Source organism: Dermacentor variabilis, chromosome 6, assembly GCF_050947875.1.
Source record: "Dermacentor variabilis isolate Ectoservices chromosome 6, ASM5094787v1, whole genome shotgun sequence".
NCBI lineage: Eukaryota > Metazoa > Arthropoda > Arachnida > Ixodida > Ixodidae > Dermacentor > Dermacentor variabilis.
Genome location: NC_134573.1, coordinates 145,567,978 through 145,592,508, shown reverse-complemented (window position 1 = coordinate 145,592,508; position 24,531 = coordinate 145,567,978). Strand labels below are relative to the sequence as shown.

Genomic DNA, 24,531 nt, shown 5'->3' with positions numbered 1-24,531 from the left:
ACCATAAACTTTAAAATCCCTGCTGGCAATGACTCAGTTTTACGATACGACATATTTCAGATCTATGGGCAATGCGGGAAAGATTTGTGCTTCAATAAATTCATGTTCAGGTTCGCTCAATCCACAGCTGCACCAACATCAACATCACCCAAAACTTGAAAGCGCGCTTGTAAGCATAGAACAGCTGAAACCGCGCTTAATCTTAGATTTGAGGATGTTTTCAGTTTTGAGCCGCTTTCAATAAACCCTAGAGGAACTGATTCTGTGGTTGCGGTGTTCGAAATGCTAGCTGTCGGAGTGAAGTGCAGTTTCTGCAAGCAAAAACAAAATCGTGTAGTTCAAAGAGCTTGTATATAATTCGTGAAGCTGTTGTATGTAAGTCGTGCACATTGCAAGCTATCTTGTGTCTGAAGTTTACACGCGATCAGAACGGCATGACGGCAATAACTTTAAAGAACAGGAAGCTTGTACTTGTCGAGTACCCGGCAATCGTGAAAAACACTGACAGAATGATCAAAAGCCTCGGTGGCATTGAAGAAGTCGCCAAGGTAAGATTGACGCCGTGCGTGCACGTGGGTTGTGTATACAAGTCTGAACTGATGTTATTCGTACGTGTGGTCTCCTTTAGGCCTATTCAGACCCAACGCGAAGGCTAGAAATGAAGTTTAGGCCCGAAGATCCGTACTGCAAGAGCGCCTACGCCAACCGCTTCAACGCGTCCTGCCTCGTCCTGAAAGTGAAAAAGAACCGCGGCAACACGGATGAACCGTACACTGTGTCTATCGAGGGCACCGTCTCTACAGTCTACAAATTTCGTGGTGAGATTTCGTAGCTTCACTTCAGCAAGCACGCACAACATGCACCACACAAAGCAAAGTAAGAAGTGGGGGTGGGGGGGAGGGGGGGCTAGATTAAGGAGACACCATACCATTAATTTATCAACGCGAGAGACACAAGGAAGAGATGAAGCGCATCCCATCACAAGGGCTTTGTTGGACCAGACTGAGGAAAGAACACAGACCTAAGACCTACGTTAACCGGAAAGTGCTTCTCATAGGAGATGCTTTCGCGTAGCATGTCATGCTCTTATTTGTTTCTTTACATCCATCAGCGGTATTGTTGAAAACGGGAGTGTAATAAGGTAGTAGAATGGTTGCGATTCTATGTTCAGCCGGAATCTTGGTTTGAGCTACTCGGTGAGTCATACTTCAGAAAATCGATGACGCAGAACATACATAAACAAAAAATCCATATGATACAATGGGTGCTGCTTCCAACGGATTTTATACAGTTGAGTCCTTTTCTTCTTCTTCTTCTTTTTCTTTTTTGGTAGGAAGCTTGCTCACCTTAATAACCTGACTGTTGGTTGCATTTAAGCAATTTCTTGTTCTGAAAGCACTCTGTTAGAATTGGTGCCTGCCCTGTGTATTTGTTCTTTGTTTGCATTCGTTTTGTGCTGTTGTTCTCCCAAAGTTTCTTTATGTGTTTGTTAACCAGTACTTTGCTTTCAGGCATGGTGGATTTTCAGTATTTGCCCATGAGGAAGAAAGCTGACGGAACAGGATACGAATCTTTACTTGACCAGCTGATTCCACCTCCCATGTCATCAACAGAATGGCTGATGAAGGACGCTCCAGTTTTCATACTGCCCCAAGTGTTCTCCCGTCTTGACAACATGTCAATTCAAGCCCTGCGAGATGAGCCCAAGCGACGTCAGCCCGCGTCGAAGACAGCGCTTCGTCCCACCAATTTATACGGCAGAAGTAAGTCGCCTGAATCATAATGAGTCCTAAAGTTGAGCAAGTTGGTGTTAGTTTATGGTGGAAAAACAGCAGCATATGTACACTAGAAGGAACTGAACAACGTAGGTGATGTGTTGTCCAGGAACTGAACTACCCAGTGCTCTGTTTTCCAGTTCTTGTCATCGTGTCTGAAAGGGACAGCTAATAGAGACAGTAAATTAGTTCAGACTCATAAATTACAATCTCAGCAATTCATATTTCTTAATTTTGCAGAACAAGGTTGATTGCTAGAAAAGAAAATGAAGACCAAACATCATTCTCCTTTTTCTCTTTCTTTATTTTTCCGCGTCAGAACCCCGGCGCCAGTGTGCCATCACATATTTCAAGGTATTCGTATCTTGGCCATTGTGACTCAGCAAAAGTGCTTACTAAATTCAGTGTTTGGCTATTTTTTCACAATGCAATGCCAGTCCATCCTTATTGCTAAAAATTTAACTAGGCCCATGCATATGCCATCAAAATCCATGACGTCACATTGTCCAGGTGCAGGTCTGTATCGTGCATTTAATTTTTGCACGGTTATTTCCACCGTGCAGTCGCTTTAATGCCCTGAACGGATGCATCGTATTTGCCTGCATTGTTGCAATATGGTTTCTGTCTGGCAAAGGAAAGAGAAAAACAAGGGATTTGCAAGAGAATTGTGTCTTGGGCTGGTTGATGTAGTGTTTTCCTTTCAGAAACGGAACCTGTATAGCATGAAAACACAGCATATAGTAAGTAACTGCGTCATCGTAGTCTGCTGTGTGCGCCACTATGTCCCATGCAATCACGCTGCGCAAGTTCCACTTCAAAAAAAAAAAAAAAAAAAGTCATTCAGAAAAACACTAAGATCCATACTTTTTATCTTTGTGGCTCATCTTTTTTAGTCCAGTGAGTCATCTATTTTTAATTAGAATTATCAGCGTCATGGAGTTCAATTATTTGCATTTCACATGGCTTACATCACTGCTATTAGTAATGGGATAGTTTAAAATTTAGTTGTTAGTAGTCTATGCACAGCCTAGCCTCCCGTTCCTTGAAGTATTGTGTCCGCTGTAGATAAGCTCAGTTGATGGAGTTTTCATAGTAAACTGGCAAATGGTTATAACTGCATATTAAGAAAGAGAAGGGCACACACTATGGCCGTTTAGCGTTTATTCAATAGAGGGTTTTAGGGGACATAGGGGGCTTGCGTACAGAAGCCGCTCGCGTCCTCTAATCTAAAGCTCTCTAATGTGTGAGAGAAGGGTACAGAGGACATTTGAATGTGGACCTGAGTAAATTCAATGAGCATTTTCTTTGTGTCTCATTGGCTCAATATTGGCTGAATATATGTAAAAATATTATTTCGCCCAGGCCCTTGTTGCATGGGCAGTTGCTGTTGCCTTCTCCCAGGTCTTGGCAGCAAATTTAAGGGGATATTGTAGGCTGAAGGGTCAGCTTCTAAACCCGTTAATCAATTTTAATGAAATTTTGTGGGATGATTTATCTTCTTGTCATTAAAATGCATATTAAATGTCATCTCCTTAATGCTGACAGAAAAAGAAAATTCTGATCATCATTTGTGTAGCTGAGTATGTCGGCTTAGGATTTACTATCATTCTAAAAATAAACAGACATATTTGTTGTATTTCAGTAGATACCTTCTAGATGGTCTATAGTGCAGGATAAGGGCAGCCACTTGTTATTTAATGCCATTTCTGTAAAAATAGAGTTATTTGAAAAACAAGTTTGTTATGTTGTCACAATATGTCAATGATGTGATGTGATGTGTGTTAGAAAAAAAGATTAGAAACCTGCAAAGTGCCTTAGCTTGTTGCTTACAAAATGTCACTCTAGCAACCACCTTGAAAGTCGTCATCGTCATCATCATCATCAGCCTATTTTATGTCCACTGCAAGACGAAGGCCTCTCCCCGCAATCTCTATTACCCCTGTCCTGCGCCAGCCAATTCCAACTAGCACCCGCAAAATTCCTCATTTCGTCACACCACCTAGTCTTCTGTTGTCCTCTACTGTGCTTCCCTTCTCTTGATACCCATTCGGTCACCCTAATGGTCCAGCGGTTATCTACTCTACGCATTACATGGCCTGCCCAGTGCCATTTTTTTCTCTTCATGTCAATTTGAATGTCGTCTATACCAGTTTGCTCTCTGATCCAAAGCGCTCTCTTTCTGTCTCTTAAAGTTATGCCTAGCATTCTTCGTTCCATCACTCTTTGTGCAGTTCTTAACTTGTTCTCAAGCTTCTTTGTCAGTCCCCAAGTCTCTGCCGCATATGTCATTACCGGTAAAATGCACTGATTGTATACCTTTATTTTCAATAACAACAGTAAGCTTCCAGTCAGGAGCTCACGATGTCTGCCATATGCGATCCAACCCATTTTTATTCTTCTGTGAATTTCCTTCTCATGGTCAGGGTTCCCAGTGATTAGTTGACCTAGGTAAATGTACTCCTTCACAGACTCTACAGGCTGACTGGTGATCCTGAATTCTTGTTCCCGTGCCCGGTTATTCATCATTATCTTTGTCTTCTGCATATTAATTTTCAGCCTCACTCTTACACTATCTCTGTTAAGGTCCTCAATCATTTGTTGTAACTCGTCTGCTGTGTTGCTGAACAGAACAATGTCATTGGCAAACTGGAGGTTGCTGAGGTATTCGCCGTCCATCCTTATTCCTAAACCTTCTCTGTTTAATAGCTTGAATATTTCTTCCAAGCTACCTTGAGAGTAGCTTTTCGCAAAGCAGTTTGGGGACAATGTTTTTCGAAAGGTGTTGTTTTGCAAGAAATTCGTAATTGAGAAATATTTATTTGAAAATTGCAGACCATACTACTTTACTTCATGAAGAATAGCGATTAATAAAAGGCATCTACTGCACAAGTTGGGCTCACATCTTCAACATGACACTGTTAAATGGCAATTGCTTCAAGTCGTCTTCACATATTTTTCAACTTGAAAGCTGTTAAGCACCCTTGTTTGTGCTCATGAAAATGCTTCCCTTAGTTGCTTGCTGGACATATTTCCTTTTCTGGACTCCAAGACCAGCTACAGCTCATCGAGTACTCTTTTGATGCCGCATGCACACTCATCGAACTCTAGCACAGCAACGCTGCTGTAGTATTCATTGTTCTCAGCAATGCAAACTCTGTCTTTGGGCACTTCTTCCACATTAACGCACTGAATGACTCATTTGCATACTGCATCTGCATTATCAAACTTCATTCAATGAGCTCTGGCTTACTCGGCCTGTTGCGTAGTAACGCTAGCTCTTTGGCAGTGTCTCTATTGATGGCAGATTTTGGTTTCTTAGCACCGACGGCTTGCCGGCACCAACCAGGGCTTTATGGCTATTGCACTCCAACTATTCCCCGATTGTAATTCAATTGTTAACCACAAATCTGAGTTTTGATGTTGGTTTGCTAGTCAGTCGAGACATGTCGTGATTGAAAACATGCCTTTTTTTCTTGCGCTTTCTTTTTTACCCCACGAAGTGGAGCTTCAGCTTTGATTTTGCCACTCCATCCCGGCTTGCCACAGCAGAAAATAAAACTTTTTTTCTGGTATTCTTTGTGCATGTTATGCTGCCGCCTTGATGATCTCTTACGACTAAAAAGTGCAAAGAACTATTTTTATAATGAGGACATTCATTCTGCACCCAGTTCTCTCGTGGTCAATGGCTACATTTTGACTACAGCATCCACAAGAGCTTTCGACGGCAAGTACATACCATAGTCACATGAAGTGGTTAATTTTCTTTTCTACAGCACAGATATCAACCAAACTTGGTGAGAGCTCCTTTATTAGTGGAGATATACAAAACAACGTAAATATATGAATGTTGATTTTTGGTGAAAATTTCTGTTTTAGCCATGCATCCCCCTTTAAGAGAACGTCTTTCAGTCTTATGCTATTGTATTAGTAATAACTTGTTTCATTAAGCCTGTCTTATCAGCACAAGCTGTCCAATCTTTGACGATTGGGCTCTGGTGTAGGCGATGGCTACCACTCATGAAGGACTCTTTTCGCTGGAATGATCAATAATTAAACTGACTTATTCTTGAGCATGAAAGTCGGGATCAGCTATTATAACCAAAACTTTGTTTTTATCTAGATTGGCAGTAGCTAATTTATATTAAAAAATATTTTCTTGATATGTTTGCAGTTCGCCACCGCCGTGTGAAATTTGCTCGCTTTCTAAGCTTTGAAGATGAAGATGTGCCTAAAGAGCCGAATCCAGAGGCCTGGAAACAACTGGATTGGCGCCCTCCTGAAGTGAACATCAAAGAAAAAGTTCAAGAGGTAAGGCTTGCTCATACACGAATAAACTCATCACAAGTGAAGTGCAAAAATTTACTGCTCAATCCACTACTGCTGCCATAGCAAACTGGCATAGTTTCCTGCCACTAAATAGCACCAAATCAGATCCAGCTGTACAGTGGACCAGTTCCTATGCACATTCTTTGATTGAAATGAGTGGAGGTTGTTTTGTCATAGTATAAGTTCTGTTCGGTGTGCTGGGAATGTGCACCTCTGCAGTCAGTCTTGAACACCAATCCGACTGCATCAGCATTGTACAGGCTCCTGAATATTTGGCCGCATGTGTTCAAAGAGAGATTTTGCACTCACCGCTGCACTGTTCTTGCTCTAGTTTTGCAAAACGATCGCATTTTGTTGTCTGCTTTGTTTAGTATAATATGTGGCACGATTAATCGCCTGTTTTTAAGACAAAAATGAGAAACTGTTTTCGCCTATGGGAAATATGATGTCTGAAAAGCTGGCCCTGGCACAGACATGTGTCGCCGCCTGCCGGCAGCAGCAGGAAGCAGCTGCTTCGCAGACGAAACGGCATCTTGAAATCAGCTGTTTACACGACAGCAGCACTTTTCAGATGCCATTTTCCCCATAAGCGAGAACAGTTTCTCATTTCTGTCTTAAAAAGCAGGCGACTAATCGTGCCAAGTGTTATACTAAACAAAGCAGACAACAAAATGCGATCGTTCTGCAAAATTTGAGCAAGAACAGTGCAGCGGTGATTGCAAAATATTTTTTTGAACACATGCAGCCAAATATTCAGGACCCTGTATATTGTGGGCAAATGAAATGCCAACAGGTTTAGCAGCTTTATTCCACTTTGTCATGCCAGCCTAATGTTGGATTGTTGTTAAGAATGGCCCGCTGAGGTGCAAGTTTTGCCAGCCAGTTGCAACAGCGGGCGTCAACTTTTCCTGGAACGCCACCGCAAACCTCTAGCCACGCGCGCCCTCGAAATGCGTGCCCTCGAATCTCCGTCGCTGGAGCCAAGATGAGTTCGACGAAGCAGGCTTTGTGCCTGAACCCGCCACCGCCGACCTGGTCTGCTGTGAACAAGGGAGTCCCCGAGGGAACGTAGTTCGAGGCCCCTTCCCACGCGCCGTTCAACACGCAAGACAATGGGCAAGCGGCAGCCGCGCTGCGGGGGTCAGCTCGGTGAATAAAATGCACCTTTCCTGACGTAAGCCCTGAGTTCTACGAAGTCCGTCTGACGTCGGTTGAGGACCATGAACCTGTGCAGAAGTGTGTGTGTGTAACCCCTCGCGCAGAGAGGCGACTCGTTTACGATGACTGGTCGAACGTTTCCCTCACCTTGGGATCGAAGGAGGACCGAGTGTTTATAAACCGCTGTTGTGCGGCTGTTCAGTGCACTTTCTCTCGCAGTTATGCTAGACTGATGAACTGCAACATCCTTATGTACATACTGTAAACAAACCCATATTCCTCGTTCTCGATGAAAAGCAGTCCTTCCCTTCAACAACGTTTTCAGCGTGGATAAGTTGGATGACGGCATGGGCCAGCTATCTTCTAATTCATGCCCGACTCCAGTATTGACAACTTATTACGAGCGATGGGATTGAGCCCCCAATCCTGACATTGTATGCTAGTCAAGGGGCTTACCCTGTCGGCTTAGGTTGATCAGGAAACTAATAAGGGAAAATCTTGAAGTGTCAGGCCCCAACTCTGTGCCAAATACATGTACCACGCATTGTCCCGGAGTCCATTTTCAACCATGACCTGCTGGCAAGGTGGGCCTCTTGGGGTGGAAAATGGCTCAGCTGTGTATGTCCAAGTGTCGGCATGGTGATTGACTAGGCCGGATCCTGGCAGACTCGCAAAAATTTGTTATAGGAAGTGCATGGGCTCAGGCTTAGAATGAGGCAGAAAGGATGCAGTAAATGGAGGTGCATCACTCTATTGGGATGGAGATATTAACATTGGAAGATGTTATAAGAGAGGCCAAATTTTCAGGCGCTAAACATCTGGGTTTTAGGTGTCTGCAACAAGCACACGAAGCCTTATTTTAGGCACTATAGGGGTCGAAATAGGCAGTATAAACTGTTCGCAAACAATAACCTGTCTTATGTATTGAATGCGTATAACCCATTCTCACTGTAAAGAAATTGACATAGCATTCACTTGTGAGATTTGAAAGGCAGCAGCCATATAGTGCAAGCCATCGCTTCACAGGGCTTTGCTTGGCAGACGAGGGGCCACTTTTTGTCAGTCTGTGTACTGCAGCCAACATGCTTAATACATTTGTCTTGCCAATTTGAGCAGGTATAGCATATATTCAATAATTAAACTTCCTTGGTTACCCTGGCATGTCAAGTGGAGCAATCACGAAAAATACAAAATATGGTAGGTAAGCAGCTGAAGTGCATGGGAGAGCTGTATGCTAGGCAGAGTTTATTCCAGAGATGCTGAGTTAGTTGCTGGTCTACTGCAGAGTTCATGTGAGCTGCCATTGGCCTATATGTATATCTGCACAACCACAAAAGAAGCGGAGGAGCCGAAAAAGGCGACCGTGTTAACTACAGCTGACAGTACTACTTCCAGTGAACTTTGTACACTTACACCTAACACACGTGCAGCACAGTCTGCCATTAACAGGCTTTGCAAGCAGCGGTCGCAGCGACGGAGTACTCCTTTCCTAACGCTGCATCTTTTCTTTCTCAAATCCCCTCATGCAATATAACATGTAATTGCGTGCCCACTGCTGAAGAAGGATATTTTCGGTGATCTTTTTCTCTGGCAATCGGTGAAAGGCAAGCGGCGAAAGGCCCTTAAAATGTCTGTCTATGCACGTGCCTATTTGTTGGGTCACAATGCCAGGTGCGTTGCCATTAACAGCAGTGTCCATTCATGCTGCAAAGTTTTGTGGAAAAAGTAAGCCAATGTGCTTTCAAAACAAAAGAACGAAAAAAGAAAAGAGTCACCGTTTTGCGCGAGAAGCGAAGTATTGATAGCAATAGAAAAGTATTAGACAACTACATCAAATGAGGTTCGTAGTGTTATGGGCCATGTAAATTGCAGTCAACAGTGTCTTGCTAATTAAATTACCATGCATGGTACATTACCATGCACCCAGGAAAACATGAACAGATCTCTCTTGATGGTTGTGAACACTCGCTGTCACAACGCTGGTGTGATAAAAAGTGGATTCCTCTTCTTGCCGCCCGTTATTTCAATGTGCGATCTTATAGTACCTGGACTTGAGGCGGAACCTCATGGCGATATCAACGCCGACCACGAAAGTTCACCTTGAGTGTCCATATAGGTGCTACCTCAATAAAAAAAAAAAATGTTCCAAAAAGCAGTTTCAGGTCCTAAAAGCAAAAAGAGGTATTTGTAGGCGCAAATGACAGAAATCGGCATTTATAGGCACTATAAAGTTAGTGCTAAACCATTTCTTAACCCCTAATTCGTGCTTTCATCAAAAGGCAGGGGCCCTGGCACATGGGAACAAGTAGGCATCTGTCCATAATCCAGTCCATAATTATAAGCATGCATTTTCAATGGTGATCGTACACAATGCTTAGATTTTGATGCATGGTGCCACTACAGTTCACAACCTATAAACTTTTCAACTTGAGGTGACTCGCGGCTCGGTGATCGTGTTCCGTTGAAGCAGTGCTCAGCTAAAGGCACTGCCGGACGCACACCCGGCACTTGTAGTCTTCTGATTTGTAGTCTAGCCCAGCACTGCAAACCTGTGACAGGCTCAGGTAGGAGTCTGAGCTCCCACACTCCACCTCAGAAATGGGAAATAACGGAAAGCTTAGTTGTAGGATGCAGGCCCAGCACGAAACCTGGGAAGCAGCCGGAATATTTCCGGCGAGGTATAGCCAATAACAGAGCTGGGATGACAGGCCTGACTTGCAGTGAAAATGACGGCCCGAGCACAGGCAGGGAGGGACACCAGAGGTTGCAGCTGGGCTGGACAAAACCCTGCACTGAAGCTGTATTCTAGCTGGGACAGCAGGCTCAACTCCAGGCATAGATGGTGCCTCAGGCACTTGCCAGGGTTCAGGAGGCCAGTATTGGCTGGGGGTAATCCTAGCATTGCAGCTGTGATGTAGCTGGAGCGTAAGCCTCGCATACGAGGTCACAATGGCTGTGCTGTAGGTGGTCGACTGTCTCAATGCAGCATTCCACGCTGCTTGTATTTTGCCATCTGCTGCGATAGTTGAGTGGCTATCGCATTGTGCTGCTGTGCTCAGGGTTGCAAGTTTGACCCAGGATGTAATGGGCCTATTTCAATGGGGGCGAAATGCAAAAACGCTCGTTGACTTACATTTAGATGCTGTAGGAGTTGAGGAGGACTTTGGGATGAAAACTTGGGAGGTTTATTTACATTATTTACAGTCAGAGTCAATTAACAGTCTTAGAGTCATTACGGGCCGGCAGCAACTCGGACGCTGCGGCCCGCGGCAAGAAGCTCGAAAGAGAAGAATCAAGGAATGCTCTCAGAATGCTCTGGGAATGCTCCCGGTCTGTGTCTTTTTAAGCCCTTCGGTGTCTCGAAGACACGTCACGTTCGGCCAATGGGAGAGCCCGCTCAGGTGACGCCATCTTCGGCCAATCGGTGAGGGCTTACTTCTCCCTGCGGTCTTGCCTTGCTGACTTGCAATGTGCCATCACAATAGATGGATGGGGGCGACGCTGCCAGGTCTTCACGGCGCATTACAGCCGTCTTGCTTCGGGACCCACTTTACCTGCAACAGTGCCAGGCTCTCGCTTCACTTTCGGGAAGAGTCAAGCAGTGAATAGCTCCACCTGCGGCACACGAAGTGGGGGCCGCCAACTTGTTTGCACGTGCCGCGCCTCAGGAATGTGGTATCCGGCCTTCTGCGCTCCTTAATTAGCTGTGGTGTGATTCGATGTGGTCTGGTGAACTCGAAGTAGGTTCAGGAAACGGTCCCGTATCTAACAATGCACTGTAGAGAGCCCAAGCTAGTCAAAATTAATCTGGAGTCCCCAACAATGGCATTCCTCATAATCATATCAGGGTTTCGGCATGTAAAACATCAGAATTAAATTTTGTTTCTCTCTCTCTCTTCCCCACCTGCGCACAGAACTGCTGACTTGTGCGTCATCAAGCCACCACGTGTGCACCTCCTGTTCTTCATTCTTCATTTACAAACCAAAATTGATCACAAAATGCATGCCTCAATTTTTAAAAATGTGTGTAAACTACCCCTGTCACAAGCATTTAGCCAGCTGTGAGTTATAGTTACAGAATGGGGATGCCAAGGAGAGATAAATCACAGTTGAGGATGCCCAAGTATTCGGCACTAAGACTAATTAGGAAATTCGCAAGGACAGGATGAAATCTGCTGATACAAGACATGGGTAAGTGGAGATTGCTGGGAGAAGTCTTTGTTCTGCAGTGGACATAAATTAGTCTCGTGATGATAATGGCATGTCAAGCTAAAGCTATCCAGTTATTTTATTGTGCACTGACACATTGTGACGTACCATCTCATGCACAATACAGGTGTGATGCTCCAGTGCTGCTGGTGGCGCTCTTCATCACGCCAGCGTTGTGAGGCGCCTGATAGCTGCCAGAAGGCTGTTTCCGTTGTAAATCACCAGCTGCCTCACGTGCTGCGTAGGGGCAACATGTGGTCCCCCCCCGTGTCATTTTAACACTGTCCGATGAGCGCAAGTGCAACAGCAAACCTTGCTATTGCTTTCGATGCATCGCTCTGCGGGCGAAATTGCCAACTTGATTTCTTTTCTCCGTTTCCGTGCCTCTGCCTTGTGAACCTGCCTGCTTCCTACCTTGCTGTCTGAAAGTGAGAAACAAATCTTGAAAGTCGGCACCGCGCTATTTCTTTCTTATCTTATATGCGAGAGCATTTCTTTGGCTACTTTAGCCTACTTCGGACTGTCTATCTGGCCTCGACATGATATTTGCGTAATAAGAAGACAATCTAGCCTCTATGAGGAATTGAGCCCAAACCTGCAGCATAGTAAGCGAGTACCTATCCTTGGCATCCAACTAACCTTTAAGAAGGGGCACAGAATACAGAAAATAGCATGGAAGAGCACCGCCACTGTCATGCTGTCACGATATTGAAATGCGGGTGCGACTCGCACAGAGGGTTAGAAAGACTCCAGAGACTGAAAGTGTATCAGGCTGAGGAAGTGACAAAGCCAAACAGATACACTGTCACCCACTGCTCATTTGGCTCTAATGGAAGTTGAATAGAGTATGTGTGCTGCACGAATGCTCTCGCAGAACTTGGACAATCATGGCAAACGGGATGCTGCCCGACTTTTCTTTTTTATTATTATTGCTCTGTTTTTGCTGAGACAGTTGGATTGCCGTGTCAGTTCATCCATCTGTCCTTTCTCTTATGCTGACATCATTGTCAGGCTACCTCTGCGTCCGAAGCTTCACCCTCGCCGTGCGTCGAAGAAAAACAAAACTTTCCTATTGTAGCCATCACTTGGCATCAAACTGCTGTCCTTGTGGCAACGTGCAGAGCCAGACACACTAACTGCCGGGCAACCACGCGACATTTGCACTTGGTAACATGTGTAGCATTGTGTTAACGTGCGGTGCGCAGTGCTGTGCATGGTTACATGTACAGTGGTTTCTGCGCATGTATTTTGCAAGCCTTAGGCAACACTGTAGCAGACGAAGGCAAGGTTGTGTGTGTCGCAAAGAAGCGTCTTTTGACCAGATGGACTGACTGTGCTGTGAGAATCTTCCGCTGTTGCAGTAATTGAGTTCAGAGGCGAAGGAATTGCCGAAGCATGTTGATTTTTGATGTACAACTTTTCAGGACACTTCGGCAGTCCTTAATGACATGACCTGCTCCTTTGTGCATAAAATAAGTGCATGAAATAATAGAAGACAGGTTACGACCTTATGAATAAAACAGACAATGAAGTGAGGGAAAGCATAGGGGAAATTATGTTACAACAAAATGTAGAAGTAATAAAGAGAAATGAAAGTGGATGGTAAGATAACTTGCCCCCAGGTAGTAGCTGATCCCACATTTTCTTGCACTACACGTGCGGTGCTTTACCAAGTAAGCTACCACCATCCTTTCATTCATCTTCCTGTGCGTTTGTGCAATGCATACAAGATTTGCCCCAGGAACGTTAGCCAATGCCCCTCGTTGCCATGTTGGCTGTTGTGAAACGTCCTTTCAGCAGCAGATATCCCTTTAGTACATTATTGTTATTTTTTTATTATTATATATAACATACTGCGGACCACACATCGGTCCTTGCAGGAAGGGCATTCAAGTGTACAAGGCAGGCAAAAAAAGTATGCAAATATAGAAATATAAATACTATACAATAAATGCAAATAAATATGCATAACAGAGAGCATGTGAGTAACGCACTTCACTAAGAAGGTTTTAATACATTGCAGGTCAGGAGTTCCACTTAGACACTTTTCTGTGGAAGAAAATTTGTATGTATCAGTCCTGGCGAAATGAGGGGTTAATGGATTTGTGTGATCATGACGTGTAGGCTTTGTGGACAAAGGGGTCACGTATATCGAGGGGTCTAAGGATAATTTGCAGTTAATTAGTTGCTGTAGGAAATTTAGGTGAAGCACCTGGCCTCCGTGTCTAGAGGAGGGGAATGTCGTTTGCCACAATTAGCTGTGTGGGGGAATCGGTGCTCTTAAACTTAGAATAAATAAAACGAACAGCCTTTCACTGGATTCTCTCCATGATTTTAATGTTATGTTTAGTGTGTGGATCCAATGTAACGCAAGCGTACTTGAGTTTAGGTCTGATCATATATTCGGTCCGTACTTTCGAATTTGTGTAAACATGTATGTTACGGAAAGCTCAAGCTGAAGACGAAATCCAAATCCTATAGTTGAATATAACACTTGGGGCTTGAAGAAACACCATAAATTTTTGAGAGAAATATGCTGTTACATGTCGCACATAGAAAAAGAGTTGGGTAAATTGGCCTCCTTGCTCCGCCCCCCCCCCTCCCCCTTGTCTGCCCATGTATGACACTGCTAAAATAGTTAAAAGTTGCGCCCAGATCTTTTCAGCCTGATATGTTCAGCATCTACGGCTCGTTGACCAGCATTGCACTAAACTGTTCTCTCTGCTATGCGCTCTCATTACTTGCAGCTATTCGAGCAGCGCCCCATGTGGACGCGCAGTGCTTTGCAAGTAGCGCTTGGTGTCCAGCCCGTGCGGTTTAAGCTCATCCTGCCTGTGGTGGCTTACTATGTCGTCAATGGGCCTTTCCGCACTGCCTGGGTGCGTCTGGGCTTTGACCCCCGAAAGGACCCGTCAACAAAGATCTACCAGATTCTCGACTTCCGGCTCAAGACGTGTACGTAGCCATTTGATTCCTGTTATTAAAGAGCCTGTTTCACATCACAGTGGTTGTGGCCCAAAAGCTGTGCGGCGGCCATCGCAAGAACCTCAATACCTGTTTTTCGAGCTGAGCTCCCTGCTGGGATTGCATTCATGACACTTGGAAAATTTCATTACCGGTGAGAGCGTCTGAACAATAATACAGCATCAGTGAGCAGTGACGCAAGGAGCATACAATAGAGGCAGCGCCGAGGAGCTTACACGCTTGAGCTGGCAACAGTTTGCTAGCAGACGACAGCCCGTGTTCAACCAAGCGATGGATGCTTCCATCCACATGACACAGCATAGCGTCTGCTTGGTATTTCCTTTCTATCTGCCGCTTTTTCTAGGTGGGACGCTTATATTTGTCTGAGTGTTGACAGTGTAATGGCATTCCATGCTTCTCATTCGCCGTGCACATACTAGCTGTTTTCCTTTTAAAGTGCGACCATGCCTAGCCATGAGGCCATTTGCATATGTGGCCCAGACAGCGCACGCACATGTGGTTGCATTCGAGAAGAACTGCTAAAACAAGTTTAATGAGAAAGGTAATGACCCCCCTTCAGCTACATTCCTATATGCCTGTAGGTGCATAAGGCTTTAATACAGGAAATGAAACTGAAGTAAACGTAAATCAGCACAGTGTGTTCTTATGCGAAGAGTCACCAAAAGCGATCAAAATGCGTAGGAGACCTTTTGCTGGCCTATCAGAGGCACCCTGTTTGCATTTCTTTTGCACAGATGTGATTACGATTTGTTTTTTGCTGATATCTATGTGAATGCTTAACACAAATATCAGATATAATGAAGGTGTTTTGGTTGCCGATGTGACTTTGCTATAGCATGTTTTCACTTTACATTATAGCACGCTGACTATACTGACATATTGCACTATCTTGCCATGCTCAATTGAGCACACAGCACCGGTAGGGGATATACTTTGAATGCGGATCCCTTCACACTATGGCATGTCTCATAGCACCAAGTATTGCACTTTTTACCACACCTCGGGCTTGGTAAAATTACATGGTCCGCGCATAGCATACGCTGCTGTGCACAGTACAGCCAAATTTTGCTGTTGTGCGCGACTTATGGAGCTCGCATGCCGAGTGCGAATTCGCCTTTTTCTCAAATGCTCTCTTTTCAACAGAAGCCTGCTCCTCACTCTTCTTGGGCTGCTTTATTTCGTAATATAGTAGATTACCATGCACAGCTGCAATTAGCCAATAGCTGACATCAATCAAGAAGGGTGTTTGGATCAGTGGGCTTCTTCCTACTGTTACTGTGTATATTTATCATTGCAGTTTAATAAACATGCTGAAGTAAGCGAAAATGTGCTTTCAAATTTCAATAAGGATTATGTACTTCCTGAAGAAGCCAACTATCACCTGCCGTGGTTGCTCAGTGGCTATGATGTTAGGCTGCTGAGCACAAGGTCGCGGGATCGAATCCCGACCACGGCGGCCGCATATCGATGGGGGCGAAATGCGAAAACACCTGTGTACTTAGATTTAGGTGCACGTTAAAGAACCCCAGGTGGTTGAAATTTCCGGAGTTCTCCACTACGGCGTGCCTCATAATCAGAAACTGGTTTTGGCATGTAAAACCACACAATTAAATTTTTTTTTTTTTTAAAGAAGCCAACTAACATCTGCTCACGCTCGGCTGCAGCTGCCCATGTAGGAATTAAACTTTGGCCACCGTGCTTATCGGTGTTGTAGCTGTCGGGTCTCGCTAATTTCGGCTAGTTTTGAACAACCAACTAGCCTCAAACTATGCGAAACTTAAGGTCAGCCCACACACATGCTTGCCAGCGTGCGCTCGCTCCGATCCACTCATGGCTAGATGCCTCGGCAAACTTCACTTTGAGTTGAGCTATTGACAGCGCTTCAAGATGCGCAAGTTGGATGCAGCTACTATCAGTCGGTCAAGCTGGTGCCGGACAAGGCCGGTCCGCACCACGTAGCACAGCCAGACTGAAGCATATGAGTGTGAGCACGCACTCAAGCCCTTTCGTGCTCAAACTGCACATACGCGCTACAGTTGCATATAGCTGTGGCCTTCCATGTAGCGTAGATACCGCCGCCGCCGCCGCGTGCTGTGCCGAGTCGGCTGGCTGAGTGCACTATGACTCACTGAGTCAAACCGCGTTTGGCACATTGTAAGTGCCAAAATTGGAAGTAGTGCTCTCCATGTGAACATCGAAAATCCAATTTGAAGTGCGCGCCACAGTGACATTCAGTAGGCGGAGCATTGTGGACACGCCCTGCTGCACCGTAGCCTTCACAGTGCAAGGCATTGAAGAAGGAACGGTAGCATTGCAAAGGGGATCATACGCGACCTTTGATTGCCAATAACTCTGCTTCTCCTGAATGCATCGAAGCACTTTTTGTGGCAATGTATTTCTGAAATAGTCTATTTTAACTTTGAATGCATTTCTCGACTTCTATAAAAGGTGGTTCTGGGCCCCTTTAAACGTCATCAATCAATAAGTTGTTATTCATAGCTGCCTTTCTTAGTGTTGGAAAGCTCAGTGTCACATTCATTTGTCCCATGGCTGTCGCTACGTCAGGGATTGGTGTGCCAATTTGTTTTCACTGTGCATTATGGCACACTGACTATACTGACATGCTGCACTATCTTGCCATGCTCAGTTGAGCACACAGCACCTGAAGGGGATATATTTCGATTTCGGATCCCTTCACACTATGGCATGTCTCGAAGCACAGGTTTTGCACTTTTTACCCCACCTCGTGCTTGGTAAAATAACATAGTCCGCGAATAGCATACGCTGCTGTTTGTGGAAAACTTCTGTCTTCTTCTGCGGGTTCCTTGGCAGCTGTTTGGCTATTCACTGCTCAAAGTACTTGTGCGCTCCTGTTTCGGAAAGTTGCGAACTGGTGGCCTAGTAGTGTAGGCAGCAATGGACTCTGAAACAATACGGCACGGTGGTCGAGTTGGTTTGGGTTCATTTTAACATGTGAAACAGTGCAAACAAACAAGGCTAGTAAGGAAGAATATGTGACAAAACAGCACTGTTATGTCGTGTATTCTTATTTTCGTCCCTCGCACGTTCACAGAAGCCCCTTTTTAAAATGTATTCTAAGAGCGAGGCTTTTCGTATCCACAATGCATGCCATATTTTGCTAGCTGCCTGTTCAGAGCACTACTCAAATGCAGTTACCTATTTGTTAGATTGATGCACATGAACGAAAACAATTATTCTTGTGGTTCTTGTTTCCCCCATGCTTTCATGTGCTCACTGTTCTGATTAATTTCTTTCAGCTTGTTTGGCTAAGTCATTGGACAGTTGACTGGCAGTCGATGCATGATAATTCATTTTCGCATTACCTTGTAAAAAACCCTGGTTTGTTCAGATAAGCTTCACACAAAACTTATGTTTGCCCTATTATGTTTTTGATGTGCTCTCATGCTCTGAAGGTGCCTCATTCAAAGGCCATTGATCAATTCAAATATTTTCGCTTCTTGAGTGATGCAACAGCAATGTCAAATATGGCTGGTCGGAGGACGTTCATAAGGCATGGATAGATACTGTGCTCACATTTGACATGCAGCTCGCTGTGTATGTCGGCGAGTGTCCAGAAGTTCTTTATCGAAAACTTTGACTGCAGTGGTTGTCTGGTGTACATGATATATCAGCAAAAAGAAAGAAGAAGAGGCATGGATGACAGTGCTTCCATCATCTCTTCTATTCTTGTCTGTGTCTGTCTTTTGAACTTGCTTGGTTTTTTGTTTTTTGTGGAGGATTGCCTTCTGATAGAGCAGACACCTATCTCATGTGTAGGAGGTACTGGGTTCAAATCCCTGTTCTACCAGAAACAAACCTACTATTCTAATGGGTAGCGATGGCGTCCAGTCTGGTGCTCAGTTGTTCCTTGTAATTCTAATCTTGGAATGTTGTCCTGCACTAACTTTGTGATGTTTTTGGGCGCCCCTTTTCTAACAACGGAGGGCCTTGTGGTATAGCGCCCACTCCAGCTGTGATTGGCAGACGAGAGCTGCTTCCTGGTACCCACTGGCAAAATAGGTACCAATGCATGCCCAGCAAGGTGCTCAGTTGTTGCAGTGCTTTAACTCTTGTAGGTCTCAATGCAAGGCTGGGTTGGTGTTAGGTTTGTTATCAGATGCTTGGTTTGCCACATGGTAAACTGTCATTATGGATGCTGTGCCAAACACCCTTGTGTTTGGCTGAGTGTGGGCGGCTCCAGGTCTGGGAGATGCCAATTTGGGAAGGCTTTTACACAAACTTTGTTACACACTTCTGTTGAGGCGAAAGTCAAGAGCAACTGCACAGACAGCGCACAGCTCTTAGACTGCTGGAGCTGCTGCTTTGTGCAGCAGCACGGGAAAATGTGAAGCTTTTTGACACTTCTTGATGCCTGCTCAGTGCTGGTAAGTGGATGCCACTAGGGAGGCGTCACCAGAATAACACCAGCCATGCTGTGGCTGTGTCTGCATAGCAATAGTCATTATAGAAGTTGTTTGTGCCTTTGGGGCTTTGACAGGCAGGCTCAGGGCTGGGGAACACCTGTGACATATTTTACATGTTGGCAGCTTGCAGTGGATTTGAAACCCACAACCTCTTCTGCACATTAGGCAGGCACTAAACCTCAAATCAGGGTTGCTGTTGTGTTTCAGCTACCATGTGCTCAAGTGGATACTTTTCAGGCCTCTTATAATTCAAGCTCAGCATGTGCACTACTTGGCTGTGTTTACTGAGACAGCAGTTAATAGGATGAAACCGCGTTTGTCCAGTCTGTCCAGTCAATTGTCCTTTCTGTTAGGCCGTCATTGTCATGCTGTCTTCATTGTTGTTTTGTTATTCTTACGCAGTCATTGTCACCAGCAACTACCTCTCCTTTTCCATGTGGCGAGTAAAAACTAAACTGTGCCCTCTCCTGCTACTGAGAACTGAACTTAAGCTGCTGTTTCAATGGACGTTTATGAGTCAGGCGCACCAGTCACTGAGCAGGGGTTTGTAGCACGTATGGGGCATGCAAATAGCAACATTTGAGACCAAATGCCAATGAAATAGTGCCAGAAGTAAATCGTATCAAATGCCCAATACTTTTCAGATAGTTGCCAAGGAATGAAAAGTCATTTTCATTATTATTGTTAGGTAGCACTCTTATCCTAGTATTCACTATGTCAGAAAGTTTGTCATTACATTGTGGATCATGAAGTGTTGTTTACTGAAAGCGCAAATAAAGCATTGGGAACAAACAAGCATGGTTCTTTTGTTACATTTTGCATCAGGAAGTGTTGCTTACTGAAAGCACAAATAGAGCACTCGGAACAAATGAACGGTTCATTCGCATACTCGGCACTCTTTGGTGAGTACGAATGATTGCAGTTTAGCGGAAATAGTCTACTTGCTTAAGTGACATAGCGTTCTCTACTATATAACTACTAGATTTCATCTTTTATGTTTACTGTGGCCACGCCAGGATCAAATTTATTGCAATCTCAATTCAATAAAGTGTTTTCTGGCGCACAGTTGACAATTTGAAATATTTTAAAACAATTCATAAAATACTCTCGTTCACGAATGGTGACCATTTGATTTTAAAATATTTGTTTAATGTAGGACAATATTTGAATTGCTGTTTGAAAGTTTCGAATGTTTGTGCACTGCGAGCAGCATGCAAAATGTAAATTCCAAAAGTTGTGGTATGCATATATATTTTGAAGTCAACAGCTGATGGTGCACTCAAGCAACATAGCTGGTCGATAGCTGCATTGTTGGTGTGCGAAGCAACAGTCGTTTTAACTGTGGATTTCAGTACTGCAGTAATTCTCACTGGTACTTTACACTGTTTCATATGTCAGTCGACAAAATGTAGTCATCATGCCCCTATTGCTATTGTCGCCAAGCTGTTGTTATTGTCATGTTGCCTTTGTTATTGTAGTGGCATTCTTGTCATAGCATACAGTTGTCCCGTAAGTTTTGTGGGAGATTGCTGGAGTTCTGCACAAAAGCTAAGGGCATTTGAAGGAGCAATGGTAATTGCTGACACAGAAATAAAGCACTTTAGAGGTAAGGATATTGCTGCCGGCTTCTTGGAAACTTTTCACACACAGTGTAGAACATGGCATTAATACCATAAAGTTGACAGTACAGTAATGGTTGATTTCACTTGAGAAGTAATGTTTTGCACATGGGTAACAGCAGATATGCAGCCACACCACATGTTTCACTGCACAGTACTTCCAAGTCACTGGCACAATTGTGGTGGTCATGCTTAAGGGGCCCTGAAAGACTTCTTTAACATAGTAAGAAAGTATTGCCTGTGCAGGGATGAAGGCATAATGCTGCAGAACATTCTGATAGGCTGCACTAGTGAATGTCAAACTGGAGACACGGATGAGCCACCTGAAAAAATAATCACTGCAGACAGGCATTTGCCACTCGACTTGGAGTATTTCTCATGCTCAAGGAAGGCGCCTGTAGCACTCTACTTTTCTTGCTAACTTAGAACAATTCATCCTCAAGGCTCACCTGCCAGGAAGCAGTGAACAGATACCCAGGTGTTTGAACTCTGTGCCAACTGTTAAAAAAATAGGGGCTGTTTTCACAAAGCTTGTGCTGTTTGCGATTGGCCAGCTGCTTTCGGTGATAATATGGCCAGAATCAGGATTGCTTAACATCAGCTGTTACAGACAGTTTTAGCGTAAAAACTTTTCTTTTTACTCACTGCAATTGTGCAGTGGCTGTGGCATTGCGCTTGTCAGCCCATTGTCACGGGTGCGATCCTGGATGTAGCAGCCACGTTTTGACGGGGGCCAGAATGCAATAAAACGCTCATGTGCCGTAGTTTACGTGCACACTAAAGAACCCCAGGTAGTCAGAATTAATGCAAAGCCACCTACCCCCCCTCCCCCCCGACACACACCCTACGGCATCCCTCATAACCTACTGTGTAGTTACGTGTAGTAACTACTGTGTAGTATCCCTAGAATTTAATTAAATAAGAGTTTTTTTGTGAATATGTCCCCACTTGGCATCCCTGGTTACTGGTTAGCCTTGTCTGTACCTGATTTCGTGCAGGAGCAGACATAGAGTTGTTTTGCGTGAATAGCTGTTTGTATAATGAGCTTAAAAATTTTGCTTGGGACCATACTTTACTCAACCTCGGGTAATTTAGACTTGTGATCATTCAAACAAAAGGCCTCTACTTCCTAGAAATTTAATGCAAGTTAACAATTACATAACGCTATGAGCAGCATATTCAGACCGATGTAAAAGACGTTGGGGTGTGTGTGGTCCCTTCACCGCATTTTGTATTTGTTACTGTAGTGAATCTTCTGCCCTTGTTGTTTCAAACGTCCCTTGCTTAGCCTTGTTGGCTGATTGATCCTTGTGTTGCTTGCTCTTCTGGCTTCCTGAAGTGTTATAGGACTGCTCCAGTCAGGGCAGTGAGGGATGTTCAGCATTCCCCGAGAAGTTTGTAAATAAGCACTGCGGATGGCCAGGATTATCTAATGTAGCATGCAATGAAGGGTGGGGTGGATACCGATAGAATTGACTTATATGGCAATGTATGACCACCTGTCAAGATGGTCAAGATGTGCCTTTTGACCGACCACTGCATTGGGCAGATAGGCGTGCATCAGTGGTTTGTGATACCATGGGACCACCACCTCAATTTCTGTGATGTAACTTGTGGCCTGCTCTGGGCTCAAAGCAACAGTGCATTTGGTGAAGTGTTGCACACTTTATGAATTCAGGCTTTGTACTACTATAATTAAGCAGTCAACAACTAATGTTAAGACTCCTTTAAGTGAGTGTTGAAGATGTTTGACAAAGAATGGAAGATTTGTTGTGCAAAAAGAGAGGGGGGAAATACCTGATTGTTGAGCTATACAGATTTTCTTTTTTTTTTAACCTTTCCTCTTCTGCATTGTCGTAGCACTGTTGTTGTTACTGTAAGAAGTTGACCAGCATTTTACTTGCAGCACCGTGTGGAATGCACGACGAGGTGGCCACCAAGCGGGGCACTTCGGCCTACCTCGTTCCAACCAAGGTTCTGGGACCAACCACACGTCCCATCTTTGCCCAGACTGACTACCTGTCACCTGCGCTGTGCAAAGACGCCGTGGCCAAGTCGTCGTCCAAGTCAGAAGACGAACTGCTAGTGTGCTTCCTGCCAGGAAAACTGCCACCGTACCGCCAGATGTTCTACCACCTCAAGGACATCCGCATGGACGGCGTCCAAAAGCTGTTGCACGCCAACGACGGCCGCGAAACAACCTGTCACGAGAGAGATGGCTGGTGTGAGGAAGGCACGATCAGCAAGTGCCGCCAGCTTATGGTCGCAGACTTGAGGGCCACGCTGGACAAACTGAAGAGCGAACGCCCTTCGACGTCGCAGGATGAAAGCATAGTGGCGCTGGAGGATGATGAAGAGTTTGATGACTTTATGGACGATGAAGGGGATGAAGACTGACTTGCACGACCACATTAGAACAAGGGTGGAGTAGAATACTGCGCTTCACAAGCCCAAGCGCAAAGCGAATATCCTTTAGTACCGCAAGATTGACTGTAATTTGGCTAAAGGATGGTAAAGATCTTGACGACTTGGTAGATGTTGAAGTGCATGAAAGCTGGCTTGCGCAGCATTGCCTGGAGGAGAAGAGAACAGTGACCTCACGCAATGTCCTGGACATTTGGTGCTCAGTGAATTCCACTCACAGAAAAGACAATGCTAATGGTGCCGTTTGTCAAAACATGACGCCGTAGTATCTGTGTGCTCACCTTACCCTACTACTTGGTAAAATAAACAGGGGCTGCCAGTGTAAACACATTGTATTTAACGCTACTGCGTTTCTTTAATGCTGATTCAAGAAAAATAAAAGCCGCACAGCAATGTTTTGATAGACTGATACAACAGATCTTGAAAGCATCACAAACCTTACAAGAGTCGCTGAATAACATAAGTGAAACAGTAATGGATAGTAAATTATTCCTTTAAGACCCTATTTGAATCGGTTTGGTGCGAAAAGGCTGATTATTTCTGGCAGAAATGAAGGCTACATTTCCTTGTTTAATTTCGGAACAAAGCCCTTGCACTAATAACTGTGTCATCAGGGTTTCAATGTATTTTCTCTTATTTGGGACATTTTGGAGCAGGTATTCTCGAAACTTGAGAGCTTGAGTGCTTGCTTCCTTTAGAATATAGCCCGAAGTATCCCTTCTTTGTGGTGGCTTGTGTAGCCCTTATTTTCTTTTGGTTCTTTTAGAATATAGATCACTGTAGCCGTTCTTTTATGAACACTACTGTCATGCTGCGAGTACTGTCGTAACATTTTCATCTGTCCATGTTTTGCTTTAAATGAACATGCTCGACCTCAAAACCCTTTAAAAAGAAGACTGGCAAGTTTGAAAGTGCTGTAAATGATTGACTACAATGTTTTCTACAATCCATTTTGTTCCATTTCCCAGGAGGTGTAAGTGTCATGACGCAGCAGCTGGAAACATGGAAGACATTGCGACATTATGGCCCTCACTCCAGCTTGCTCTGTTGTCTATGCTGCTACTCTTTGCAAATCTGCCACCCTAGGGCTTGACAGTATTTCTTCTATGGTTTTGAGGTTGATGACCTTCACCTAAGGCAGGAAATGGAAAGTCAAAACCACTATGTCATTACACATCAAATGTGGTGCAAGTTGAGTATTTTCTGTCTTACCAAGCCTCTTCTAGCTGTTGTGCATTGCAGAAACACAATTTATTTATGGAGCTCAACGTAATATTCCTTTTTAGTGTTCCTTTAAAGAAAAGGTGCAATACAAGAAGCATTGTGTCAACAGAAAAGCCTTGCTTTGTCTTTCATCCTCAAGTTCTGTTTTTATGCTGCTCTAAGATGCACAGAATGGGCATCATGATTTTTAAGTGTTGTCATTGTGTAAAGAGAGCAGGCCCACATAGTTCAGCAAAAATGTGTTCCGCAAGCGAAATGTTATGGCTGGCGTACACATGACTGGCAGCTCCAGTTGTGCATTGCCTCATGTGGGAATGCGAAATACTAAAGAAATTTCAAGAGAAATGCCTGCCTAAGGTGATCACA

At 44.4% G+C, this 24,531-nt stretch overlaps 1 protein-coding gene across 1 annotated transcript; it reads left to right on the top strand.

Moving 5' to 3' along the window:
* Positions 1 to 133: 133 nt before the first annotated feature.
* Positions 134 to 23,339, top strand: l(2)37Cd (general transcription factor IIIC subunit l(2)37Cd). The gene is made up of 6 exons (XM_075696139.1): positions 134 to 548; positions 629 to 818; positions 1,512 to 1,763; positions 5,947 to 6,083; positions 14,216 to 14,423; positions 22,424 to 23,339. Exons 1-6 carry the CDS (start codon positions 435 to 437, stop codon positions 22,912 to 22,914), a joined length of 1,392 nt encoding a protein of 463 aa, XP_075552254.1. The 5' UTR covers positions 134 to 434; the 3' UTR covers positions 22,915 to 23,339.
* Positions 23,340 to 24,531: the final 1,192 nt, after the last annotated feature.